Source organism: Agelaius tricolor, unplaced genomic scaffold (genome assembly GCF_023055355.1).
Source record: "Agelaius tricolor isolate 1412-34295 unplaced genomic scaffold, bAgeTri1.0.p SCAF_7, whole genome shotgun sequence".
Classification (NCBI taxonomy): domain Eukaryota; kingdom Metazoa; phylum Chordata; class Aves; order Passeriformes; family Icteridae; genus Agelaius; species Agelaius tricolor.
The window spans coordinates 44657330-44684302 of record NW_027269267.1 but is presented as its reverse complement, the minus strand read 5'-3'; the positions used below and the strand labels follow the sequence as shown (position 1 = coordinate 44684302).

The 26973-nt window shown below is 35.4% G+C and overlaps 1 protein-coding gene across 1 annotated transcript in view; it reads left to right on the top strand.

Moving 5' to 3' along the window:
• SCEL (sciellin) overlaps positions 1-25271 on the top strand; it is a 68577-nt gene extending 43306 nt beyond the window's left edge. Inside the window, exons 13-20 of the mRNA XM_071431019.1 lie at positions 10988-11047; positions 12652-12708; positions 13720-13779; positions 15266-15355; positions 18760-18834; positions 20106-20214; positions 22514-22616; positions 23664-25271. Coding sequence (XP_071287120.1) covers positions 10988-11047; positions 12652-12708; positions 13720-13779; positions 15266-15355; positions 18760-18834; positions 20106-20214; positions 22514-22616; positions 23664-23680 — 571 coding nt within the window. The 3' untranslated portion in view covers positions 23681-25271. The remainder of the gene's footprint in view (positions 1-10987; positions 11048-12651; positions 12709-13719; positions 13780-15265; positions 15356-18759; positions 18835-20105; positions 20215-22513; positions 22617-23663) is intronic.
• Positions 25272-26973: the final 1702 nt, after the last annotated feature.

Genomic DNA, 26973 nt, shown 5'->3' with positions numbered 1-26973 from the left:
TTCCAGTCTGTCCAGCCTGCATCCTAAAAAGCAGCATGTTTCTTAAGTTGCTGTAAATGTTTGGAAACAGAAAAATCAGGGTAGTATGGATTATACAGTGTATTTTCTTTACATTTCAGACATTATGAGAGAGGTAGTAACTATACTTTACTATGTATCTAAAAACACCCCAACTTGTGCACTGTGGTGTAAGCATTTTGAATAGTGAAAACCCAACATATACCCTTTAGGGTGACAAAATTAGCATGTCTCAACAGATGGACTTGTTTCTGAGGGATGAGTTAGATGCCATATCAACTAATCTTTGAAAGTCTGCAGAATACCATAAAAAGTGTTGGTGGAAAAGACACTGACTTTTGGGGTTTTTTTAAACATTTTTAAACTAAAATTTCAGGAAATTGTAAGGTCCTGTACTGATAGAGATGTTACATTTTTCAAAGCAATCAGCAATAACTGCCCCATCCCTGGAAGTGTTACAGGCCAGGCTGGATGGCGCTCTAAGCAACCTGGTCTAGTGGAAGATGCCCCTGCCCAAGGGAAGGGGATTGGAATGGGATCATTCTTAAGGTTCCTTCCAACTCAAGGACATTCTATGATTCTATAAACATGCAAAAAATTTTACTCTGTGACCTTGACCAGAGTAAAATGCCTGAATATGCAATTATAAAATGAATTAAATTAGAAAGAGATTTCTAGATGTGCACTGAGAATTACAATAGCTCATTTGCAGTTTTTATGTGGAAATATTAAATGGTGCAAACATTAAAATTAATTTAAATTAGTTAATTTTATTTAATTTGATTCATAAAGCTCAGTTTTATGAGATCTGAAGCTAGTCTTTACTATTTTGAATCCTGTTCCCCTCCCCCAAAGTCCTAAAAATGTAAAACCAGTACAAAATGACTAAGAAAGCATCTCAAAGATGTCTGACAGTGTAATCCCTAGGAAAAGGGAAAAAAAGAAAGGCAATGTTTCTGTGAAACATTTTCCTGTCAACAAACGTGGGAGATCTTCGAGAATTAAATACGCCTAGTATTAAGTAGGGAAGTCACAGCCATTCTTCACTGCTAAGGGCTTGTTAGGGTCTGACTTAATCCTCACCCTCAATCAGTTCACATTAATCATCCCCTGGTTGCTCTCATTACCATACCAAGCTCTGTATTCCTGTCCCTTCATTGGTGAAGAGCTGGAGGAATATTTTACTGGTCTACAAGTTTCTATGGCAACACTGCACTGCTATTTGTGTCAGTATATAAACTGTAAGTAGTCTGTAATCTTAGTGGGCAAAATTCAGCCCTCTCTACTGCTGCTATAATTCCTTTACATTTGGCTAGTGCTTCAGATGTCATCCATCTGCTGCTGATGGGTTAGCTTCACAAAACTACAGATTTTTGTTACATTTTTGCTAGAAAAAATTGCATTAATCAGCTGCCAGCAAAAGTTACCCTTTTTTAAAGATGTCACATAAATACTATGTTTTTGGCAAAAATGGTTGTGTCACACAGGGCAAGGAAACAGTTACATGAAGAGTATATATAGTAATATAAATGTGTATTAGAATACTGTCTTAATTTACATCCTTTAGGTACCTATATTTTTCCTTGGAATAGAAAGATTTTCAGGTTATGCTTTTATTCAGACTTAATTCATTAATTGTCTGTCATTCAGGATTCTGATAGGGATGTTAAAGGAATAAGGAATTAATTTCAATATAAAATAAATGGAAAATGGCAATTGGCTTTCTAACAAACTGTTCAGTGATACAAGGAAAATCTTTCAGAAGGGATTTACCTGAAAAGGATGTCAGATACTCTCTTCTGGCTAAAATTGTAAAAAGAAAAAGTATTGTTTTTAAGGACAACAGTTAGACCTGGCATCCATCTTAAAACACAGCGTGTATGTGTAGATATATATATATATATATATATATATATACACATCTCACATCTGAAGGCATGGATTTATGGACCTTCACCTGTTGGATTTGATTCAGAGAATGGGCATCTCATGACTAGCTGGGGCATCTATAGATTCTCTAGGCAGCATAAGTAGGCTAGGACACAGAAGAAGAGAAGATTACTGCCTAAGAATTGTGAACATTTCAGAGCATAACAGGTCAAATCAGGTCTTTTGGTATCTCACAAATGCAGCAGGAGATGAGCACTACACTGGATATGTTCAGAGATATTTTTCTGATTTCCTCAATGGGCCTGTTACTTGTGGCTTATCAAGTCCTTTTTGTGCTTTTTTCCACATCAGTGAAAATGCAAGATTCTCCCTCTGCCTTTTTCCTTTCCATAATTGTAGTAACCATTAAATGCAGGTGTTAAAAACCATTTTTTAAAGAACAGTGTTCTGTAGAAAATCATGTTAAACCACTTCAAACATTCTGAGGGTGTTTAACACAGCTTTAGTCAGTCTTTCAATAATGATTACTACTGGGATACAAAAAAACCTATGTTTCTATAAAAAGGCTTTTATAATGGAGTTCATGTGTATTGAACTACACATAGTCACAGAAAGTAATGGTGGCACAGTGAGCCACATTTACCAGAGCATACAAAATTATTACCAACCAAGAATGCAGAATAATCAAAATGTTGTATTTCCATAAGTTCACTAACTGTCTAACTAATTAATTTATCTTTTATTTTTCATAGATATGTCAGAATTAATTCATGCTGGACATACCTTAGGAAAAGCTTTGAGGTGATAGTAACGGGCTATACAAGAGATTAGAGAGAGATCTCACTCAGCTCTTAAAGCATCTGTAGTGAGATTGTCTGCTAGCAGGGAAAGATTATTAGTCTGTGGAGACAAAGGGCATATTGCAGAAACCCTTACATAAAGATGTCTTTTTAGTATGGCAGCTACAGAAGTTGTCTTGAAGAAAATAGTTCAGCTGTTTATTTGTAAGTATGTGGGTGAGAGAGGCAATTTCTAGGGAAGAGAAACAAGGGACTAGAATAAATTTTTCTGGCATTATTAACAGAATCCTATATTCTTGCTCCTGTGCAAGTTTTTCCCCTAGTGTACAGGATAACTCACTATTATTACTCCTCTCAGGTAGCAGAAAATTCAGACAATGCTGTAAATCTGTGTGTACTATGCTCCTTTTTAATGATATTCCTGTTTGACCCAAGATGTGTTCCCAGTTATCATTGCAATAGATTGTGAAAGAAGAACACATTAATTACCTATGCTTAAACTAACTCTTCTGATAAGGACTCACACTGCTGTGTCTATCAACAACTGGGAACTTTTAAAAGTTGAAAAAAAGCTAACTTACAGGGGTTCTATTAAAAAAAAAATAAAATTAGTGACTTGTTATTGACTTGGAATTTTCCAAACCAATGGAATTAAAACCATGATGTCAGGTCTCCTAAACAAACATTTATTGACGAAACCTTTCTTGCTCTAGAGCTGTGTAAAGCATAAAATTGAAAGAATGTGTAGGTGCATTTTGAGACATTGGCCAATTATGTGTTCTCATTAAATTGCCATCCCTGGGAGTGTTCAAGGCCAGGCTGGATGGAGCTCTGAGCAACCTGGCCTAGTGAAATGTCTCCCTGCCCACGGCACGGGGGTTGGAGCTGGGTGATCTTTTAGCTCCAACACAAACCATTCTATGAGTCTGTAAGATATGCAGTTCCAAAGAGCCATGAGAAATATTCAAAGGAATTATCTTAGATTGAACTGAGGTTTAGATGGCCAAAATTTAAAGACATGGCTCCTACATGAGTAATTTCTGTATGAATTTTCCCTTGGGATGTCTTTTATTTGCTTTGACTTTTTAGCTAGACCATCTAGAGACCTCTAAAATGTTCTGGAGGTCACCTGTGTCCCTCAAAAGTTGTTGGAAGAAAGGATACTGAAGCAGAACTCACAGAAGCACACCCATAATTCACTAGCTTGCTTTTGCTACAATGACAATTGTTTCTTTATGGTAAAGTGAAGTCACTTTACACTTTCTAAATTTTTTTGATAATACAAGTCAATGCAGTAGTTTTTAATTTTTTTTTTTTTTGTATTTCAGCAGCAGCCCCTTCCAAGTGACACACTCCTCCTGTCTCTCAATTCTGATAGATTTGGCATTCACTGTAACACTTGTTTGCAGCTTTTCTGCATGTTGATACAAATGATTCACTGTTGCACAGCTTCTTTAAGAGATCCAAGCCCCTTATTCCAAAATGAATTTTAATACAGTGTTTACAGGGTGATACATATCTTTCCAGAAAAACTGAATAAGTTGTCTTCTTCCAGTGATCTTTCTCAGTCTATCTCCCATAAAACATTCTGATCAACAGCTTCTTCCTCTGTATATAACTCCAAAATCCTCTGGGCTAAGCATTACACTTGTTTTGGCACATTATAAATTGGTTTTCACAGTTGACTGCAGTCATCTTCTGTGCCCTAACTCTCAGCTGTTATTGATGAAAGGTCTGAGCGAGGGCTCCTGGCACTGATTAGTGAGCATAGCAATGTGGAAGGAAATGCACCCTGCTCCAGGATAAATGCCAATCTTCTCTCAAAAAGTTCTTTTATTCATCCTCAGTTATACTTGACAAAAGCTGATGGACAGGGATTTACAGGGACAGTAAAGCAGCCATAAAAGAGGATCAAAATTCAGCTGGGCCCATGATGCTAAACTTTACCCAGTAAGATGGCTGGCTTGTTTAATATACTCTAGACCAATTCTTTTATTTCAGCATTGGAAGGCCCACTTGGAAATTGGTTGTTTTTTTCTTCTCCTATGCTGATATGACCAAATCAAAAATATCCTTATGGTTTTAGCCAGACTTTCTTATCGTGTTCTTTTCATATTCCATCATGTCAGAAGAAGAAGCTGTTGACCAGAATGCTTTGTAGGTCAACAGGGAGATCACTGAAGAATGGACATCAGATAGACCTTGTTTGGTATCACATTTAAGCATATTACATATATCTTATTATATCATATATTAGAAATAGGGAGTCATCTTGGTAGTTTTTATAATTCTGTTCAGGGCTTTTAATCAGAAAACAGATGCAGATCTATTAAAAATACTGTATATGATTCCTTTAATAAAGCTGCCTCTTGATTGCTCATGATTATGTCGATGATGACAGAGAGACTAAATTCAAAACCTCACTGAGTATCCCTGGATTTCACATCAAGTGCCTCAACTAGGCATGGTCCTTTAGTTTTCTAGTCTATAAAATAACAAAGTATTGGTGCTATTGGTGCTTGGGTATTATGTCAACTGTTGGTGTAGCTGCTAAGATGGATGATAAAATTCTAGGCAATAGGGAAAGAATGCCTTCAAGAATTAGGGAACATTTGGAATTAGATAGAGGCTCAGGACTTCTACAGGTTAGGGAAGTATTCACTAAATAATGAGAGAATTGTGGGCTCATACTCTGCTTCCTGATCCTTGAGGTTCAAGAGTTTAACTGGGGTCTGTTTAAAATTTTGTTTTTCACTCCCACATGTCTAGAATGAACTTCAATTTCACCTCAGCATTAGGGACAGTTTATTTGCATTGATGCTTTCTTCATTGCCTTCAGAATTTTAAATGCAAATATTAAAAATATTTTCATTGCTTTCACTAAAGAATAACATCACTAAATCTTTTTTGTAGGTGTGATTCATGTTTCCTAATTGAAATTTTATCTGTATGTTTTCAATATTAAAAAAAAACCAAGAAATCAGAAAGAACTAGGAGATGTGCTTGAATGTGTGGATCAGATTAATTTATGTTTTTCTTTTTGATGTAGTCTGACTTCTCACCAGATACACCAGAATTTCAAAACTACTATCTGAAATAAGTGAGATTCACAAGCACAGATCACAGAGCAGAAGACCTGAAAAATATTATATAATTGCTCTATCTCAAGTGAACTGAGTTAGAAATCAAAGGCAGACTGAAAAGCAAAGCAAAATGTAGACAATTGAATTTCTCTAACTTTTTGATACAGAGCATAAAAGGAAAAAGAATCACTCTTTGTGATTACATATTACATTAATTTTTCTACTTTTAAAGATTGCTTACAGAAGATGTCCATAGATCTTTCATACATTTAATCACGGAAGGCATTAATACAATCAGGTAATGCAAACCACACTTGTTCCATAAAGAAGGAACATTTGCTGATATTGATATAGGATCAGAGATATTAAGCTTTTGGAATTTAGCTGACTTCTGTAGAGTTTGTCACACAAGCCTTATATAATTTCCCTTTCTGATTGTGTCTGAGGGGCATAGGGATCCAAGATATGGCAAAACAGGAGTCCCTGGCTAAACTGAGCAATACATTTTGCATGCAGCCTGCCTTGACAGCTTTTTTTAAACCTACTTATACTCTTTGCTACTCTTTTATTCTGCTGGACTGTCTTCATTAGTTGTCAGATTTCGAATCCTATTTTACACAGGCAGCTAGAGGCAAAACAGCACAGAGCAGCAGCAAATTTCATGGCTAACAAGTCTACAGCATAAGACCCACAGCAGCAAAGCTGCACATGAGCTTTTCTATCATTTAGGGTGGGGCTTTCTTTGGATTCACAGTGCTATTTGGTGCATTTTTTCTGCAAAGATGTTGTTAAAGACAAAATAAGCTTCTTTTTTTTTTTTTCCATGAGGTGGTCACTTACAAACAGAAAATTAAATGAATCAAGAGAATTGTCTTCCATACTTTAACAATAATGACAAGCATACCTAGGTCTTAATCCAAAACTTAATGTTTCTATTTTATAATAAATTAATTTGTTTTCTTCAGTACTTGGGAGCCTTTTGTACCATATGCAATACAAAATCTTCTGTACTGCCATTCTAAGTATTTTTATGTAGAATGCAAAAATGCATATTAGTTGTCCTGAGTTAGGTGCTCCTAAAAACTTCCAGCCATATCCTGAGTCTTTATTAAAATATTTCATCCTATTAAATTTGTGAGCAAACTATATATTCTCCTCCTGGCAGGCTGTCTGACCTACCTCATTTTCATCCATTTCAAAATACTCACCCTAGGCAGAATGTTCACAGGGATTTAATAGCTGTCTCAGAAAATACTATACTTCAAGGTGGCATCCTTTGGAATGACCTATGAAAAATGTCAACATCTATTCCAAGCCACCTACTGTATTTGAAATATATTACCCCTAGTTTGTCTAAACTGCTTTGTATAGAAGTTTTATGCTGCTGTTTTCCATCATCATCTATGTTTTAAAAAGTTGTTGACAAATGTAAGAAGTATGAATTCAGTTCAGCCAGCTTTGGACACAGCAATAGTTCATTTTTTCAAGTGAAAATTATACTTGCAACTGGAAACTCTTCTCCTGGAGAAGAGTTCACAGGAGCCTTTCACTGTTACTGTGATTCAAGGAGCTTTTTTAATGTATGAATATACTTTAGTTTTTTCCTACTTTAATACTTGTCATCTTTCAGAAGTATTAAAAAAGGTGTAAGTTGTTGCTGATTTTTAACACAGTAACAACTCTCAAATGAAACCTAACCTGAAATTCTGTTTAGGTTCTGTAATGCAAATCTACTTGAACTTTCAATGTGAGGCTGGATTATGTCCTAATATCAACACTGGTTGATAGTACTGAGTGCTACTGCTAAAGCAGACATAGCTGTGTGAGCAAAGAGAGATGTAAAAAGTCAGCAAAAGTATGCCCTGAGCACAACCAGATAAATTCTGAGTTATGCTCCATGTCCTACAGCTTGTTCTACCTTACATTTTGTTCTTTTTATAAATAACAGCTCTTTAATTTCAGTTGCTAATAACCTGAACTAATCTGAACCAGTAGCTTGCAGTTGTGTATCCTGTGACCTCTGCTTTGCACTAAGCCAGCCATCTCAAGGCAAAGAACTTGCAGGACATCAGTCCTGGATACTTGCTGCAGTCATGTCAAGATGTTTCCTGGGACTGAAAGTTTGAGAAGTGCACAATAAATTACTATCTTCCAAGGCTCTATTTTACAGAGGTTCTCTTTCATAGGAGCCATGATGTGTAGCTGAACAGGTCAGTCTGCTTGTTTTTTGTGCTGCAATCTGCAGCAGCAACTGTTTCTGTTCTCTTATTAGGATCCTTCAGGGTTGGTGTTCTATGAATCAGGCTGCAGGTAACAAGGAGTGCATGAGTAGTCTCACCTAGATAGCAAGTAAAATCTTCCTTGCAAGCCAGTCAGTGCACTGGGATACCCAAAGCACTGACAGGAGCAGAATAATGTGAGAGGAAATAACAAAATGCTGTCAGCTACAGTCAGGATGATTTAAAGATTACAGAAGGGAACTAACTCATCTATCCTTCGAGTTGCACCAAGGATTAATATGGGCTAGTGCATGCATTTCTGAAGGAGTAAGTCTTAAATTATTGGAAATTTCTTTTCCCCCTTATTTCCAAACAGGCAGTAGGCCAAGTTTGAACTATTTTTGATAACTGTCATTCTGTTTTTGAAAATTCTGTGCAAAGTGAACAGAACAATTTAAGGTAAAGAAATGTGAAGTTATGTGGGAAGAGTGTTAAAATACATGTGAAAACTTAAAAAGAACATGTCTTAGAGCCAGAATCTTTCCTGCTCATCTCAAAGGAATTTCTTGCACCCCTTTTGACAGAAAGCTACTACCTAGTAGAACAAATATATAGGTGATACAACTTCCCAGTGCTCTAAAATATATTTCTATAGCATTATTCATGCAATTATGTACTATTTGATACAATAATACTGAGATATTTTAACATTTCTTACAAGGATTAACACAGAAAGTTCTAGTTTTTGGGCCTTGTTGTGGGAGCATATTTTATCTGCATTGTATTGGAATATTTTTGTAGGAAGGCTGCTTCAACTAAGGTATCTAATTCTGAAAGAGGAGCCCACAGGAATTATTAAGACTATTAAATTGAAAATCATACAAAAGTGAATGTAATATTTTACATCTACACCACGAGTAAAAATTTCAAATATATCTGTATTACTGAGCAAAATCTCATTGGAAGTACATTGGGATTTGGTTCTGCAAATGTTTACATGCCTTTGACAATCAGACATGGGAGGGTGCAGACACAGTGGCCTGCAGGGCACAGCTTTGCTACTGTCACAGCTTTTCCATTGCTCCATGCTGGGAAAGGCAGCAGAAGTCAGCAGAAAGGTTTCTGATAACTGTGCTGAGTAAACTGCACATAATCCTGTGATTGCAAGCAGAATGTGAACAGGAGCCTCAAATCTGCTTCCTGTGTTTTGGGTCAATATACAATACTGAGGCTGACTTATATGTGCAGGTTGCACAGAGCATAAAGATCATAATTGAGATTGCTGCAACTTCAAACCTTCAATAGACTTTAGAGAAGACTTGAAGTGAATATTTAAAATACCTCTAAGAACAGAAAGACATGGAGGATGCAAGAGACAAGAATAATAATACATATTTAATCAAGCCAAACATATGCACAGCTGGGTTTGGCTGTTGTTTTTTTTTAATAAAAGTTGCAAAAATATAAGTTAAGTAACTACCTGAGCTCTCATTTACACTTATTATAATTTTAGTGTTGCTACCTTCACATAGTGAGGAAGCACTTTGCCATCCGGTTCAGCAAGGAAAGGATATTTTTGGATAATTGCAAGGCTTCAGCTTCTGAAGGAATACTCTGAAAAGTGTTAAGTTGGTGATAATATAAAAATATTTTCCACAAGTATATAGTTTATTAAGGACTGGTACGGAATTCTAGCTAAATGGCAGTCGACTCTATTTGCACTGAACTGTTTAATTCCTAAAAAAATGGAGATCTTGATAATCCTATCAAAGGCGGCCCCAAATCTGACAAATATGACCAAGAGGAAACCAGAAATGGCTACTTTTATGTTCCATGGAGATGTTGTTTCATGACAGAACAGGTCAGAATGAAAAGTCAGTAAACAAACATATGGAACATTGTTGACTGCCAGGTTATATAACAGGTTATATAGGAGGTCATATCATCAAAGGCATCATTCTTTCCCCATTACTTTCTTTTGAGGAGTAAAATTATAATTTTTTTGTAGTGAGCTAATGTTATAGATGGTAGCTTTTTAGGTAAAGCTGCTGGAAAATTTTCAAGTAGAGGAGTTTGCCTTTTGAAAATGCATTTTCACAGAAGTGAGGTATTTGACAGAAATGTTAACACCAGTGCAATACTTTGAAGGAAAATAAAGGTACTCAAAGCAACAGTCCATGTTTTGCCATGATACTTCTAAAAGTTTAATTCAAAAAGTATAAAATACATTAATTTACATTTCTATTTTTAATTGTTTTGTTACATTAATATATGTTTAATATTAGTGTATTGAAAAAGGGAAAATAATTAACCAACAGGATGTAATTCAAGGAAGATTTTTTTTCTCCTTACATCAGATATTAATGATAAATGACATTCTATCCCTGTGTGGAAGGGCAAGAATCAGTGGGTGTACCCAGATCTCAGCACCCCTCAGTTTATATACATTTCTTATGAGAAGGGAGAGTTTAGTTGGGAAGGAGGTGGTCAAGATAGCCTACAAAATAGATAAAAGAACTTGTTTGTTTTTTTTTTTTTTTATTTAGACAGAAAGACTTAGTCCATAATCACTTTTTAGGTAAGATATGATTCATACACATATCAGGAGTACTTGGTTGATTGTGCTACTTGGTAAAGATTTTTTCTTATATCATAGCATGTTTGAGGTCAGACACTCTTTGAAGTTGTCCACAATGCAAGTTCAGCAGGAATTATCATTTGGACAATAGCACTAGATATAACCTTTTGTTTCCAAAACATAAATTGGTCTTTTTATTCCAGGAAGAGTAGGTGCATATGGTGGGCATATTGCTGTATCTATGAATACCTTTGAATTACTAAAATGATTGTCATCTGTTAAATTTTTTCGTTCATAAAGAATGTGTCAATTATAACATTTTTTAAAATGAGCATTTGACTAATTGACAGCTGGCTATACTAATTGTGATTTGATCTGGGTTTTATTCTGTTTCTAAAGGAACCAAGACCTCAATAACCTCAGCAAAGCAATTCCAAGTTCTTCCACAAGTGACAAAGAGTAAGTGTTCAAAGTTCATACATTTCTAAGGCAGTGAGTAGTTTGCAACTATAAGAATGTCAGGAAAGGTAATGTTGCTAACCTTTAAATTGTCTATAGATTAATAAGTAGCATTCCTTATATAGAAAGATGAATATAGAAATACAGATTAATTCACTGGCATGTGCACAGTCAGCAGAACAAGTACTACCTAAGGCAAGCTTCCATACATGCCTCACATGTTTCCACATTGAACTATCACTGAAATATTTTGATATGGTTAGAGAAGGGGCAGTAAGCAAAATATTGGAGAACTCAAGGATGGTAAGTGTTGCCCAGGTGCAACAATGCATTTCAATCAGCAAGGGAAGTGATCAATAGAGAACAGCTTGAACTTTCTTTTTTGAACAGTGTGTCAGTTCAACGAGTTTCAAGCCAATTTTCTGGAGATCTGCAAGCAGCCCTTCAGCACAGAGAAAGGGAGGAACTGGTGGAGTACTGTCCTAATGAGAGCTGTGTAATATTTGTCACATTGAGCACTGATACTCTACAAATAATTTCAAGAAGCATGTTCTAAACAGTAACAGCAGATAAATGTTGCTAACCTGTGATCATCTATTTTACGGTAGACAATCTTACATATATGCACACATAGGCATACATAGAGATATACATTTAATACTAAACTCTAAGTTGGGTATCTTTTTTAAAAAAACCTGTTAATTCATAGAGAATTTATTAGGATAGAGTCCAAGGCTTTGAGACACTACTGAATTTTAGTAGTATCCAAAGTTTTAAGCCTATCATGAATTGAAGTGACCAAATTAGGAGTTTCGCAGAGCTAGCTTGGCCTTCTGTTTTGCTCTCTCCTTCTACCCAAAGAGAACCATGGGGTTTTTCTTACAATATTTTCATAAGTCATTCCATTCCTGAATCCATGGAACCACTTTAAAATAGTAAAGAAAATAAAAAAAAACCCTAGCCTCTAATTTAATTGCATTTAGAAATCAAAGAAAAGGTTTCCTTATGTGTAAAATATGCAAGTGTTCAGATACTAACATTTTCAATATAAATACAGACATGATCAGTGCTTTAATTGTTAACCATGATGACACACAGAGGTAATTTCTTGTCATTCCAGGAGTGAAATTTTGGACATGTGGCCATATATTTAGGTTTTATCTTCAGAAGCTGAAGTGTCTTAATTTAAATAAAAATTTATTTTTGCAAATAAATGATGCAAACATGGATTAAGCTGCTTGGAATCTGTAAATTAATTATAAATTCTTTGAAACTTCATGTTTCTTCTTCACTGTCTTCACTGGCAAAAAACAATCTTAAACTATGGAATTAATATAATTTTAAAAAGCATTTTTAGTTTCTTGGATGTACTAGATAATAATTTTTATAAATAAATAGTACAGAACTTTACCTTTCTAGGGGAAAATTACAAACATATTTTTTTGAAGAACACTCAGTTTTGCAAAATTTTAACATAAAATTAACTAAAAGTTTACTTTTTTTCTTTTAAATGTGTGCATATATATTTCTTTCTTTTATGACACTTTGTCCCTTCCTAGAAAGAGGGAATATCTTAACAGTTCTATTTGGGGATTTTTTTTCAGAGAAAAAAACCTTTCAGCTTTGACTGAAAAAAATACTGCTGATCAGAAAAATAAGAGGTAAGCCTGTCATAATCTGCCTCTTATATACTTATAAAATATTTGTGGTGGATTTAATATTAGTATTAATAGGTTCTGTTCAGTAAAAACAATTAGATTTTTATTTGTTTTCAAATGAGGACAACAGTGACCTTTTTTCAAACTTAAACTATTTGTCAATGGGTCATATTTTTATTATAGAGCATTTACTATCCAATATGAATGTAAAATTATATTTTATATACCTGACGTATATTAATACATGAAATTTATTATATTAAATCAGCTTTTTCACAGCCAATGATAGGTGAGTTACTGGTATAAATGTGACCACATGGACCTAGAGATTGTACATAACCCTAGCTAACAGCAATTGAAAGAGAGATTTGGACTGGATATGATAACAAAGCAAGGGACATGCTTTGATAGCCATTTCCATAGTTCATGGTACTGATGCATGAACTGAATGAAAGTCACTTACCAAGTGAAAGTGACAGGGCCACAGTCAGTTTGGAAGATGTAGGCAGGACCTTCCCCGGTAGGGTGGCACCACGATGTGACACAGTGGCTGTGAGCTGAAACATGAGACATTCTGACTGGCTGCAGGCACAGCTGTCCAGCACTGGAGCAGCTTGCTTGGAGAGATGGTGCCATTTCTCTCCTTGAAGGTTTTCATGATCCAAATAGACAAATACTTGAGCAGCCTGGTCTGGCCTCAGTGCTGCCTCTGCTTTGAGAAGAAGGTTGGACCAAAGAGGTCCTGAAGTCCCTGAATTCCAACCTGAATTATCCTACAATACTATAATGGACTTGACATTTCTGAGCCATTTGTAATTCTTTTGCAGTGTCACATTGGAAAGAAACTGAAAAATATTGAAACCTGAACAGATAACTCACTCATTGTAGTCAGGAGTCTTACCTGGGAAATGCACATGGGTTTTTTTCTTCTTCAGCATAAATAATTTAGACCATTTAATATGTTTAGGTTAAATAAAATACTTTTATTAATTCTGAGGTCTTTCTCACTTTCAGAGATGAGGACCTTGGGGATCACACTGAAGTAAAGTCTGCTGATGGCCAAAGTAAAAAGTGGTGAGAATCAATGCATAATTCCCTCTAAAGTTTAATGATCAAATATCAAGACTTGTAGCTGTTTAGTAGAATCAGAAAATATGAATTCCCATTACAAGCAGACAGAATTTGCCCAGTGTAAGATATCTGTATTATTTCTAAAATGTGCATGATTAACCAAATATAACAATAAAGCTGCATGTATTTTGATAAGCAATGAGTCAAACCTATAATCTCTTGTGGAGAATGAAAATGACTAGTGACAAGATTCTCCTTAGTATTTTTGTGCTTATCTAAGTGTTTTGTGAATTCAGCTGCTGGCATCTCAAACAACTAAAAGAAAATGCATTCCTAGTATAAAAGCTTAACTGCTACTAGATTTCATTATTTACAAAATCTAGGACCCATTTTGGACAATAAAGTGAGATTAGTAGTATGTTTTAGGCACCATTCTGATGGTGTCTTTTTTGAGTCTTCCATTTTGTTGTATATCCACATGAAGAGGGAGAATGTAGTTATCTGTAGAGATAGGCAGTTTTTCTATTTTTTGATAGAAAATATTTTTATCCCAGCAGTTCCACTGGACAGTCTGACCAGGGAAGCATATACTGAGCATCTCCAGTGAATGAGTTTCTCTTTCAGTTCTGGCAGGGGCCTGCCCCATCAGGAGTTGGGCACAAAGGAGGTGCTGCTTCCTGCAGCCCCGCTCTGCATATAAAGCACCATGAGCACTGAGTGAGGGTCGCTCAGCAGAGCCTCTGTCCTTGGCAAGCTCACTGAAATAATCAAGCTGCAGCCCACACATCCAGAGTTAAGGCAGATAATGAGCACGTTGTTCCTGAATATAACCTTTGGCAGAACCAAACAAGGGCAGCCTTTGTCTGAGCTGCTTTGTAAAATCATCAGAAACATTATTAGCATTTATTCCTGATATCCCATAATTTGTATGACAAGATCTATTTTTATATTTGTTTGCCTGGCATGTTTTGTGGCAGGGAAAACTGCAGGAGGGGGTTTCTCTTGCTTCCATCATAGTCCTGCTTTTTGAAATTAGTCTACATATCTACATTTATTTAGTCATTTCTAATTAAAACATAACAGTAGTACATCCAAAAAAGAAAATTTGGAACTAAAAGCCTAAGAATAAAACATTATGGAATACTGACAAGAAAATGTGGGATGCTATTAACAACTGAGAATTATTGCACAGCTGAAAACCCCAGTGGGCACTTTGAGGAAACTAGAGTTCAATTAAAGTTAGATGAAGTTTCCAATATGAATATATATGAATATATCAGCATAAAGGAGGACTAAAAATTATAGGTCAGTGACTGTATTATTTTTCACCAGCAATTATTTGACCAAAATAAGCTAAATTTATTTTACCTGCTTTTTCTAGTCCAAGCTTCTGCATTAATGACTGTAAGTGTAAATTAAAACTGTGTAGCTGAAAAAGATTTCTAAAAATTGTTTATTTTCTTGTTGTGTGGTTTCTTTTTTATTTTAGGATAATTGAGAAAGCTTATGAAAATCCTCCAAGGGCTCGAAATAATCTCCCAGAAATAAAGTACTCTAGTGACAATGAAAGAAAGACCAGGTACTGTGGAAAATTAATTGGGTACTGTAATGGCTAAAGTGCCATTTCTTGAAAATAATTCATAAAAAGCTTTTTTTCATAAATAATCCATAAAAAGCAAGAAATTCCAGGAATTCTTAGAAGGCTCTCATTGGTCTCTGGAATCATGGCAGCCACTTTCCAAATCTACTTCCCGGATCCCAGGCACAGAAGGTCACAAATCATAACTCAAATGCACAGAGTAAGGAGAACAAGACACACCCTATGTAGCTCTAGAGAGAGAGCTGAAACATAAAATTTAGGAGGGCAGCTAAGCCAGAATTCTTATCTAATCAATAGAGGAAAGGCATTTCTTGAATGCTCTTATTTCTTATGAACTTGTTCCTTTATGAGACTGTAAGGAAGACATTACCTCTTCCCTTAAAGTGCCCTTTTAACTTCCTACACCTATATGGGATGAATCTAAACCCACATAGCATCAACCCAACCCAATGCCACTGACACTGTGGCATGGGATTCTGACTTTCTGACCAAGAACAAACTATTTCAAAAAACATTTCTCTTGCAGTATTCATGCTCTAGCTGGATTCTGCCTCTACAAAACCACACATTGCAAATCTGAGTGAAAAATGTGATGTAGGGATATTCAATAGAGCTACCTGTAAACCATGTCTATTGGTATCGGGAAATAATTGAAATAAAAGGAAACATTATCTTGTTTTTCATGGTCAAAGTTGTTTTCACAAAATATGACAACAAAAAAGTATAAGATATATAGTTCTTGAGTGGAAGACCTTTTTGGATTAAGAAAACCTCTCTTCAGTATCAATCTACCCATCTATATGGATTAATTATTTAGGTAGGAAGGATTGTTTAAAGACATAACCTATAGGTTGTATTGCTGTATAATAGTTGCAAACTGCCTGAGCCATGGTTGATGACTCAGCAGGGAGAGGAGAAATCTATGGAGCCTTGCTGACAGGGAAAGTAAAAGGTCACAGTCTGATACTTAATAGGAATTATGGTCAATGTCCCCATCCTTAACCTTATGCACACCTGATCCTTGCTGTAGATATGAATGGGCACAGGATCTTTATTCCCTCATATTCTTACATCTGCAGTTGAAATACAGTTGAAATCTGTGTATTCTGAAAATTCTGCATGACCTTGAAGGACAGACCCATAAATTGGCTGAGAATAAAAGCAAAGCTAAACAGCCTACAATTTAAGATTAAAAATTAATATTCAACAGAAAAATTAATTAGCATTTTTCAGAATTTTGTGCACATAACGGCTTTGAGTTGTAATATTCTGATTATCTTTGAAAGTTAAAATAGAGATCAGTAATAGAAGAACGACAGGGCAAAGAATGTGCTGCAATATGCAATGTTACCTTACACTTGATAGACTTTATACCCTCTACCTGAACCTCTAATCCCATTTTAATTCATGAAAACTTATTAAATGAATGGTCTTTGTAGGTTATTCTTTCAGGTGTTATGCAATAGGTTCTACAGAGTATTTTTTGTTGAGTAGTTTGCTGCATGAACAAGTCACACCATAGCAAGTAAAGGAGCAACTGATATGAACTGAAAGAAGGGACGTGATCAGATGCACAATTCTCAGGCTACACTGGGACTCACTTTTCACTTGGTGTCTTGTCAAGCTGTCAGACTAGGCATTTATTTAAATGTTCTGAGTTTCCTTACATTTTCAGTTGACAAGGTTAGAAACTGATGCTTTGGAAATATTTTTGCTGTAGCTTCAGCATTTTTTATTTTACATACTCCAGTTGAGGTTTCCTACCTAAGCTGTGATTATATATATTTTTGTGTATTTAAACCATAATACAATTAGTAAAATCCAAGGGCTGCTGTTCTCTACACTAGGACACTTGATTTCCTGTAAGATAATGTTGCTTTCAGGCATGCAGCATGTAAATGCCCATATTATGTCGAGTGTCCAATGCACAGTACTCACTTTCCCCAAGATTCCACAGTTAAATACAAGTGGAATGGAAGATTTGGGAAAAAATAAGCTTAACAACAAAAATAACAAACATAGACTCATACTTTACAGGAACAAATAAATCATATTCCTTTGCCACTTTTCACTGTAGCAAGAAACTTTAGGCAACTGCACTATCAATTTACTGCACCTTGTGACATGTATTGTGCACATTCTTGGTCAAGAGAATTTCTCAGTCAGAGAAACTCTTTCAAAAGGTGATCACTTTAGTTTGCATTCCTACTTAGTAAGCTTACTTTCATCTCACCTGAAATGTAAATGGAGCTCTAGGTGTTCATGTGAGGAGATAATTCCTCTGTGGTGAGCAAACCCAGGTTTGTTACATTCTGATTAAATAACAAGCCCATTGTTATTTCTATGTTATAGTCTATGAAATATAAATAAAACATTTATCATTTCACCTTATCTGTAACTGCAATTTAAATACATTTCTGGTGCTGCACAGAAATCAAATAAGATATATGTACTTTACAAAATACATGTATGTAGAAAAGAGTATCTGAGCTTCATAAAACCTTACACACACATGTTATCAATCTGTCGTATTTCCTGGAAAAAAAAATCAACATTTGGTAAACACACATGATTATAAACAGTTGCTCCTAATGTTACAGAGCATTATTCAGGAGTGATATGAAACATGTAACAATTACTATATGCCTTAAGAATTTACAGAGAATAGGATAAATAAATCAATTCAGAAATCTTCAAAACGCATATGGCAAGATAACTTCTTCAACTGTCACATACATGTTCATCCCTTCCATGGAAACAAAACTGACATTTAACTAACTTGGAAATGGGAGTATTAAAAATGGAAGATTTTATTCCCTGATAATTAAATTCAGTATATTCCTTTCTACTCTGATATAAGGAACAATACATTTACTGTAGTGAACACAAATCATACACTGAAAAGCCTGTATTATAAAGACTCTCACTCTAATTCTAGGGACATATTGTAATTTTGTTTGGCTGTTTGACAGCTCTTTGAGGACAAGTGAAAGAAGAAGAGGAAAATGAAAAAATGTAGTCTTTCACCATTCTCTGATATGTATCATTTAGGTTGAGATATCAACACAGGAAACCCAATACTGTTATGTAAATTTTGCTCAGTGGACTCATGGATTTAATTCTGAAGGACTGAAGAATCATTCAAAAATAGAACACAGTCTAAGGACACTATATTAAAAATATTACTATATTACTAATTTACATTTTTCATTTGATATATTATTCTTGATGGTTGTGAAAAAAACAGAAAAAGAACTCATCACCAAGTATGTTTTTTTACAAGCATGTTGTCTTAGTTTATTTTGCATATTATCGTCCATGTAGTGAAGCCTTTAAAAAATGTAGTACTGTTTAGTGATAGCTATGTACTCTTTGCTTCACAGCAAATCATCACTTGGTGCCTATGAAAAAAATATAACTGGAAATACTATCAAAACTGTTTATTCTACTTCTGATCGGTAAGTACACATTAATAACATCGTAGAGTAGCAAAGGACACAGACATTTACATAAGCATTCAAGTCTTCAGACAAAAGAGAGCCCTGGAAGTCACCATCATGAGACAGCTTTTCATACAAAGCTCCTTTCAGTGAGATCTTGCCATCAAATCATTACCACAGTTCAGCAGCCTAATATTATGTTAGGCTTGTCACAGCTGACATTTGAAAATATCTATAGAAACAAGAGCCAATGCCTTAAGTGACAGAGTTGGCTTTGCGATTCTGTAGGTTTCTATCTCAGGCAGCCGCTTACTCTGCAAAATTTCCTTCCTTTGTGAGAATGGTAATGACCAAATTTATGTACAAGCATGGAGGAATAGGTTCACATGACAGTGGTGAGCTGTTGAAAACTATCTTTTCACAGCAGTAAGACATTCCCAAATATAAGAAGGATATTTGCTCAATCTGTAATAACCTACCTCATGGGGAAAAAGAAGTTAAAAGGACCCACAATTTTCAATTCCATTTGGACAGCCCTACTACATGGAACTACCTAATCAGAAAAACTTGTATCCTTTCCAACTAAGGATAAGGAACTCCGGGGATGATTAAATATTAGTACAGCAGTTTGTCACTGACAGGCAAGGAGCAAGAGCCATTGATTTAGTAATGCTAAAACAAACCAACAGTTGTATCTAGACAAAGTACAGAGTGATGTCACATAGGAGTGCAGTAAGAGCTGAGAAAAATTTTTAAAATGTTTTTGTCACAAATACCCTGTAGGCTGTTCATACATTAATTTGCTATAATTGCCAAGAAGGTATGAGTTCTGTCCACAGTGCAGAAAGTCAAAAAAGTTTTCAGGCACCTCTGCATCACAGAGATTTCTGTGGACCAGACTGATCAAATTATGGCACTTTTGGAATTCAACTACCAGATTACTTTTGAGATTAAAACATTAAAATCATTCCCCTCCACCTTATCCCTGTTTAGTATACATGCTCCCAAACATTAAGCAGCTTAATTCAGTTTACCAGAGAAGACCATTCTATCTACCAAGGTATTTTTGTAACTTGACAATTGTGCTCAGCAATTTGCCCATCACAGGAGCACATGTATGACACCTATCAACTGGAATGGAGAGAATACACAAATGACATTTTCCCATTATGGCCACTGTACAGTACACAAATGTCTTCCCCACGCAGTGTGCTAGCCTTATCAATTTTCTGCTTGACATTTCAATTGCAGCCCTTTTTCTGACAGCTGATGTTATATTATATACACAGGAGTATAATTGGAAAAGATATATGTACATACTGCAGGAAGCCCTTGGGCATAGATGCCAAAATGATCTTAGATGCCTTGCAAATTCACTGTCATTCGACCTGCTTCAAGGTAAGAAGATTTCACCTGCTATCAAGAAATGAAATTTGATTGTAATACCTGCATTATAGTACACATATAATAAGAGATTATTTAGGCCTTAGGCCTTCTACACCTGTGAGAATAAGAAGTCTTGAGACTGGAGGAGTAGATTAATGTAGGAAATACTAATCTCTCTGTTTGCCTCTCTTCCCTACACAATCCCTTCCTTTTTCTTTCTATCTCCCTCTCTCCTTCTCCCTCTACTCTCCTCCCTTGCAACCATAATCAGGATAAAGGATGCAGCTGAATGTATTCTTAAAGTCCTACACATTTTTAAGCCTTCACTTCAAGTCTGATACAGTGAATTATATCAACTTATACTTTCTTCATGTTGTAAAATTTTATTCAGTTTTTAATGAAGTTTTTTAGTTGCTCTTGATTGACATCTAAAACAGTCTTAGTTATTAAAAAGTAGGTACTTTGTTCTTATTTCCATTAAGAATGAAAGCACAGAAGAAATTTCTCTTTTGTTTGTAATTCCAAGCCCTAGGCCTTAGCCTAAAATTCACTCTTTAACTTTTCTCAGGGGGTGCCTGGCAGTGCTCAGTCCCATAGTCTGTTTTCTTTCTGCCTCATTTGTCTTATTTCTGCTTGCATCCACACACAGAGTTTGTTGTTCTAACAAACAATACTCAGCAAAGTCACTGCATTAGCACAGCTCATATTTCTGCCCAGTCCTGCACAGCTTTTACTTCCACTTCTGACAGCAGTCCCTATTTACTACATGAAAAGTAACGCAAATCAGAATACAGCAGTAAGGTTGCACTTCACATGTGTGAAGCTTCATGTCCTTTTTGTTTACTGTGGACATTTTGAGCTCTCTGAGCACCAGAAATGCATTTTCTTCCATGGGAACTACTATGTAATATGTCCTCAATACTGTTATTGCAAGTAAATATAAGTTCTGGTCTGCTTCCATTCTTTTTAGACAGATCAACCCATATAAAGAAGAATGGGCTTTTCATTTGGAGTATTTACATGTTGGTAGTGTCTATATTATCTGTTAAATACTTATGTTTATTTTTTAAACTATTTTTTTTGTTACCTATTATCAAATGGGGACCTATCTGGCCAGGACTATTCAGCTTAATTTTTGTATAATTACAAACTTATGAAAGCATTGGCAAAAAAATTAAACAATTGATGTAGGTCTGTGGTTCACACTTGCAGGTATATATTCAGCTAAGTAGTGCAATTTCTTATAATTAATATTCATTTATTTCCTAACAAATACCCTATATCCATTAGAGATTTGCACATAGCTGACAGCAGTACACCATCTTCATTTCCTTGTAAAGGTATATACCAAAAGCCCATTATTAAATAACCCAAATTTTAGATTTTTTTTCCTCTGTGTTAAAATTCTAGCTAATATTGGTGATCAGAGCTTTGAACACATGTCCACCCTTTTGCTGATTTAAACAAAGAAATATAAAATCAGTGAAGACAGCAGTTTGTTTTAATAGCACCTTAATACTAATGCTGATTTTCACTTATCAGTGGATAAAATATGCAAAGAACCCAGAATTTACTGTTCTTTCATCAGATTTAAATAAATAAATAAAATTATCTGGGTATCAAGATCCTAATTTCTGTATCAAATTACCATGCTTCTTGATCCACTGTAGGCTTTACCTGTCTGTGATCTTGGTAAGTCAGCCTCTGTGTGTATCTGAGCATTTTCATATGTGAAACATGGGAAATGCTTCTCTATCTCAAAAAATTACCTTTTTTGAGATGTTTGTGAAAGCAGTGTCCAGATACTGCAAGAATGGGAAACATAGTTAACTGTTAAGATAAAGTGTCATAAGATATTTTGAAATAAGCAGATCTAGATTCTTAAAGATCTACTCTGAGTTAGATGTGTTAGATGTGTGATCATTCTCCCTTTATTCAGTGAAGAAGTAAAAGGATCTCAAAATGGTGATTCATCTTATTGCAGGATAAACACCTAAGCTAAGACAGAGAAAGTAAAAATACTCTTTGGAAATGTCTGGAGGAGGGACAGGGTTGTTGAGTGTAATGAATACCTAGGCAACAAGTTGAGACACTGGTATCTGATTTTTAGATATCCAAAAGCGACATAGTCAGATATCTAACTTCTTGTTTTCTGAAACTACTATTTCAGAGTTCATTTTTATATTGCAGTACTAATAACTCCTATTCTAGTCTGGGTTTGTTTGTTTCCTAAAGGAAAGCATGCTGGGTAAGAGTATTAGAGAAATGTTTCATTTTAATTTTTCTTCATTCTTTGACTTGTGTGTTGAAGTGTGAAGTATGTAAGAGACCTCTGGAAGATCTAAAAGCAGGAGACAGCATTTGGATTTACAAACAAACTGTGCACTGTGAGCCTTGTTATTCCAAAGTTAAAGGTAAGGCACGAGATGTGTAATACTGAAGGTGGGAAAAACCATTTAGTGAACTTCATTCAAAAGACTTCAATATATGACAACACAGCTGTTGCTTTTGACCATTTGTGTGTACTTAAACCTTTCCAAAGCATCTACTTCAGTAAGTCTGGGTGCTTAGGATGATATCCAACCCCAGGTTCTAGACACAATTATTCTGCATCTGTGAGGGAGATCTTGGTCGCACTGCAAGTTCATCTCTTCAAGTCTCTCTTGTAGAGAGTTGTAGAGTTGTACCTGTGCAATCAATAGAGACACCTAGAGGGGAGCAATGGCATCTTGCCCTGGAAGTGAGAATAAATTACAAGGCCATCTGAGAATCAGATTGTTCTACTGAAACAAATAAGCCAGGGTGAAGAGGTATTTTCACCTAGTGGAGTAATTGTGATCAGAGAAGATACAAAATCTATGATATTATAATGAAGATATTACACGTGATTATATTCTTACCTTTGTGAGGAGCAAAGTGAGTAAAAAAATATGCAAGGCAGGGACAAGTAAACGTTTTGTTTTATTAATTTTTCTAGAAGTTGATAGATTTTAAGTCTTCTCTCTCCATGGCAATTATTATTTCACAATACTATAAGTCAGCACCTCTGTACCAAATTAATACAAACAGAGATGTAGATGAAATACTCTGACAAGCGGGTTTTCAACTATGTAATTCTGAGATAAGATCATGTTAACTAAAATTATATTAAAAACTTGTTTTCTTAGAATACTTTTGTCATTAACTCATTGCAAAATCTGATGGGAATGGGAAATTTTGCAAATAATCAGATCAGAAAATTAATAAAGGACAGTAACAGTTATAAACTGTATAAAGACATAGCAAGGATCTCTATAATAAGCACAATAAATTGGCATGTCCTGTTTCATCAAGTTACAAGACAGACAGACAGACTTCAGTAGACATTCTAAAAAAGAAAAAAAAATCTGAAGGTCCCTTATAGGACACTTAGAGCATAATCATTTGCTTGGCATCTCTGACCAATCTTTTCTCTTTTGCAGAAAAATGGATCTACTAATTTTGACACACAGAATGTATGATGAAGAAATTACTAATGTTAAGTTAACTGTATTGGCCTGTTAATTCAAAATACTGTGGGAAGTTATTCATTTTTACTGCTGGGAATTCTCTGAACAAAGTCCTACTGCATGGTTATTAAAAGAATTATTTTAATGAGAATTTAGATGCATTTTCATACACACATTGTAGGAAGCAAAACAAGATATTGGTCAGTATATTTATCAGATCTGTGAAACCACTAAATTTTAAGTAAAATCAATGATAATTGATTGAAATGTTCTGAATGCCAGGACATTCCTACATATTTGATTTGAAGGGGCTGTATTCTCTTTTCCTCCAATATAAAGACCTGCTTGCTTAATATAGCATGAATGGGATTCTCCTCATCAAGATTAGCCATTTAGAAGTCACTAATTCAGTTTAAATGACTGTTTTTCATGCAGAGGGAAGTAGGTTCGTATTGCACCTTCAAGGGGAGACATCAAACTCCAGAGAAAGGTTCTTCCTAAATAACTTAAACGATAAGTTTGAGATGGAACAAATAATTGTTGGAAAATGCATCTCTACTACTGTAGAAGGAATCTGGGCAAAAATTGCTAGAGGGTTTTAAGAACTACCCCACTCCATGTTTGCAATTCTGGTAACTATTTAATCACCATTTTTTAAGAAGTGCACACTTAATAGTTGCCATGAAATAATCAAACACCTACTTTGCATGACAGTATGTTGTATTTATCTTTCCTACTTTTATTAAACTGACTATCGAAACACTATCGATTCATCTTGCCTAAATTTATACATCTACAGTGTAGATTTCTGTTTCTGAGTTACTTGATTTATTCTATCCTATAGAGAGAAGCAGGCATTTGTAGGAAGCAATTCAATTGGTCAGATTGCAAACATCTATTTTACTGTGACATTAATCAATGTACATCTTTACTTCCATGGTTTGCAAAGGAACCTGGAATGAACAGCTCAGATTTCTAGACATCTACACTATGTCAGTCACACTCCTTCCTTTGAGACTACAGTGAAACCTTTTTTTTTTTCATTTTGGAGAGAATATAACTATTGAAACTGAAAGAAGAATTCATGCTTTCTTATAATATGTTGTCTGAAATAATCAATAGTTCAGTAGCTTACTGGACAGACAAAGGTATTGACTACTAGTCTTTGTCATGAGATGCTTTAGATTATGATTTATTCAGAATGGATTTTTCTTCCTTACATCTCAGTTTAAGTGGACTTCCTGGACATGACAAAGAGTGAGTGTTTGAAGGCTGCTGGACCTAGGCAAGAGCTTAAAAGCATGCAAAGTATTAAAGCCATAGGTTAATAATAGACTGGTGAGTAGCTGTCCCAGTCAAACTCTCTCTCCTTGATTGCACATTTCACAGGGGAGGCAGGAGGTATGGATGTCTGTGTAATTTAAAGCACTGGGCCTGCAGCTGAGTATGTTGTCTGGCTTAAAGAATGTTCGGACTGATTATGCAATGGAGACATGAGACAGCAGATTTTTTTTTTGTTAATTTTATGAATATCTTATTAATTAATGTCAGTAACTCTAATAAATCTTTAGTTATTGATAATTTTTCTGGTGTGTGTCTCTTGCTGATGACATGTCCTAGTGAAACAATAATTATTAACTCTATGCTTCACCAGTAAAAAATGGTACAACGGGGTGAAAAAAGTATTGGCAAAATTTTAACGTCACAAATTTGGTCCTGTTGAGAGACCAACACTTATTGCTAAAGCCCAGTTAAAATGGAAGATGTTAGACATTCATTTGAGCCAGCACATTAGAATCTAGGACTTCCTAGTGTTTGAGAGGATGAGAGATTTCAGTTCACTCCCCCAGAGACCAGGAGCTCCGGATGAAAATATCTGCTACTTAAATGCTCACTGACAGAGAAGTAGCAATAAGAAACAATAAATAATAATTCTGTGCTTATTAAGTCATCCTCACTGAACAGCCTTGGTAATTTTGCCATGTGTTTTTTTGTTATTTTTTATTATATGTTGTAAGTTGGCTAAGAAGAAACACCAGGTTTGTGATTTACCGTATCTGGCAGAGCAGTACTCATTAAGAAAAATCATATTAACATCTCAATACCAATGTATCAAAACTTACATGTTTTTTGTCCTTTTTGCATATCATTAGCCTGTGGTGTTTCATTTCCCTTTGACTAGTCCTTCCATGAAACAATCCAAATGAAGAGTTTGCTGGCAGCTGTTTTAATGAACGTGTTATCTTCAATAATGCATTAAATTAGACTGAAAAGCTGTATTGAGAGATGATGTACTAAATTATGTGGGGGTTTGTGATTCATCAGGCCCATTTTTTCAGTGTGTAATGGATACTTTATTTTACAAAGCTGGGGCATTGCTCTACGGGGAGGGGAATCAAGCAATCAGAAGAAAGGAGTGAAATAATGCATATAATGCATATTGATGCATTTAAATATGTAGATTGCTTCAAAACTACTGATACTTACAAGAACAAGGAATGTCATAAGAACATCTTTGCAGTGTTAATATATTCTGTTGTATCCTATGTAGGGTCCCACAGAATGCTCAGCCTTAGCATCCCTGCCTATCAGTGCTTGACAGAGAGTGATAAACATCTGTAACACTGTCCCCTCATCCTCATTTTTCTTCACAGCAGCAGAGACATCCATCATTCCATAAAGGCAAAGGATAAAGAGACTAAATACGTACGTAGGTTTGATGTGCTGAAGTCTGAAATTGTTGACCAAAACAGCTCTGTTTAGTTGCTTAACTGATGCAGAACAACTGAGTTCTTAAACTGATAAGGTCCTTCTTTGACTTCAAAGGCCCCCTCTTCTGTTTTGTGCTTTGCCTGGTCTGAGCAACTCAACTCTAAAATCATCAGCAAAACTAGGACTTACAAACATTCCTTGCATTTCAGAGAAGAATCTGCAGGTATTCTCAAATATGTTTGGCACAATCTGCTAAAATGAGACCTTCTTGAACACCTGAATAACTACCACCTCCTAAAACCATGGAGGTTATGTTCTCTGAACAGAGGAACTGGCCCCAGAAAATAGAAGTGCCAAGTTCAATGTCTCCCCCAACATACCTAAGCAGGTTGTGCAACACGTGGAACAGCTGGATGTGTGGAATAAACAAGATGTTCCTGGTAGTCTTTTTGCCACACTCCCTACCCAGAGCAGGCTGGATCCTTAGGGCCCACATTCCACTGGATAGCCACACTTGCTTGCACATTCATTATATGCTTGTTGATAGCTCAGGAATGACTCCTGAACAAAA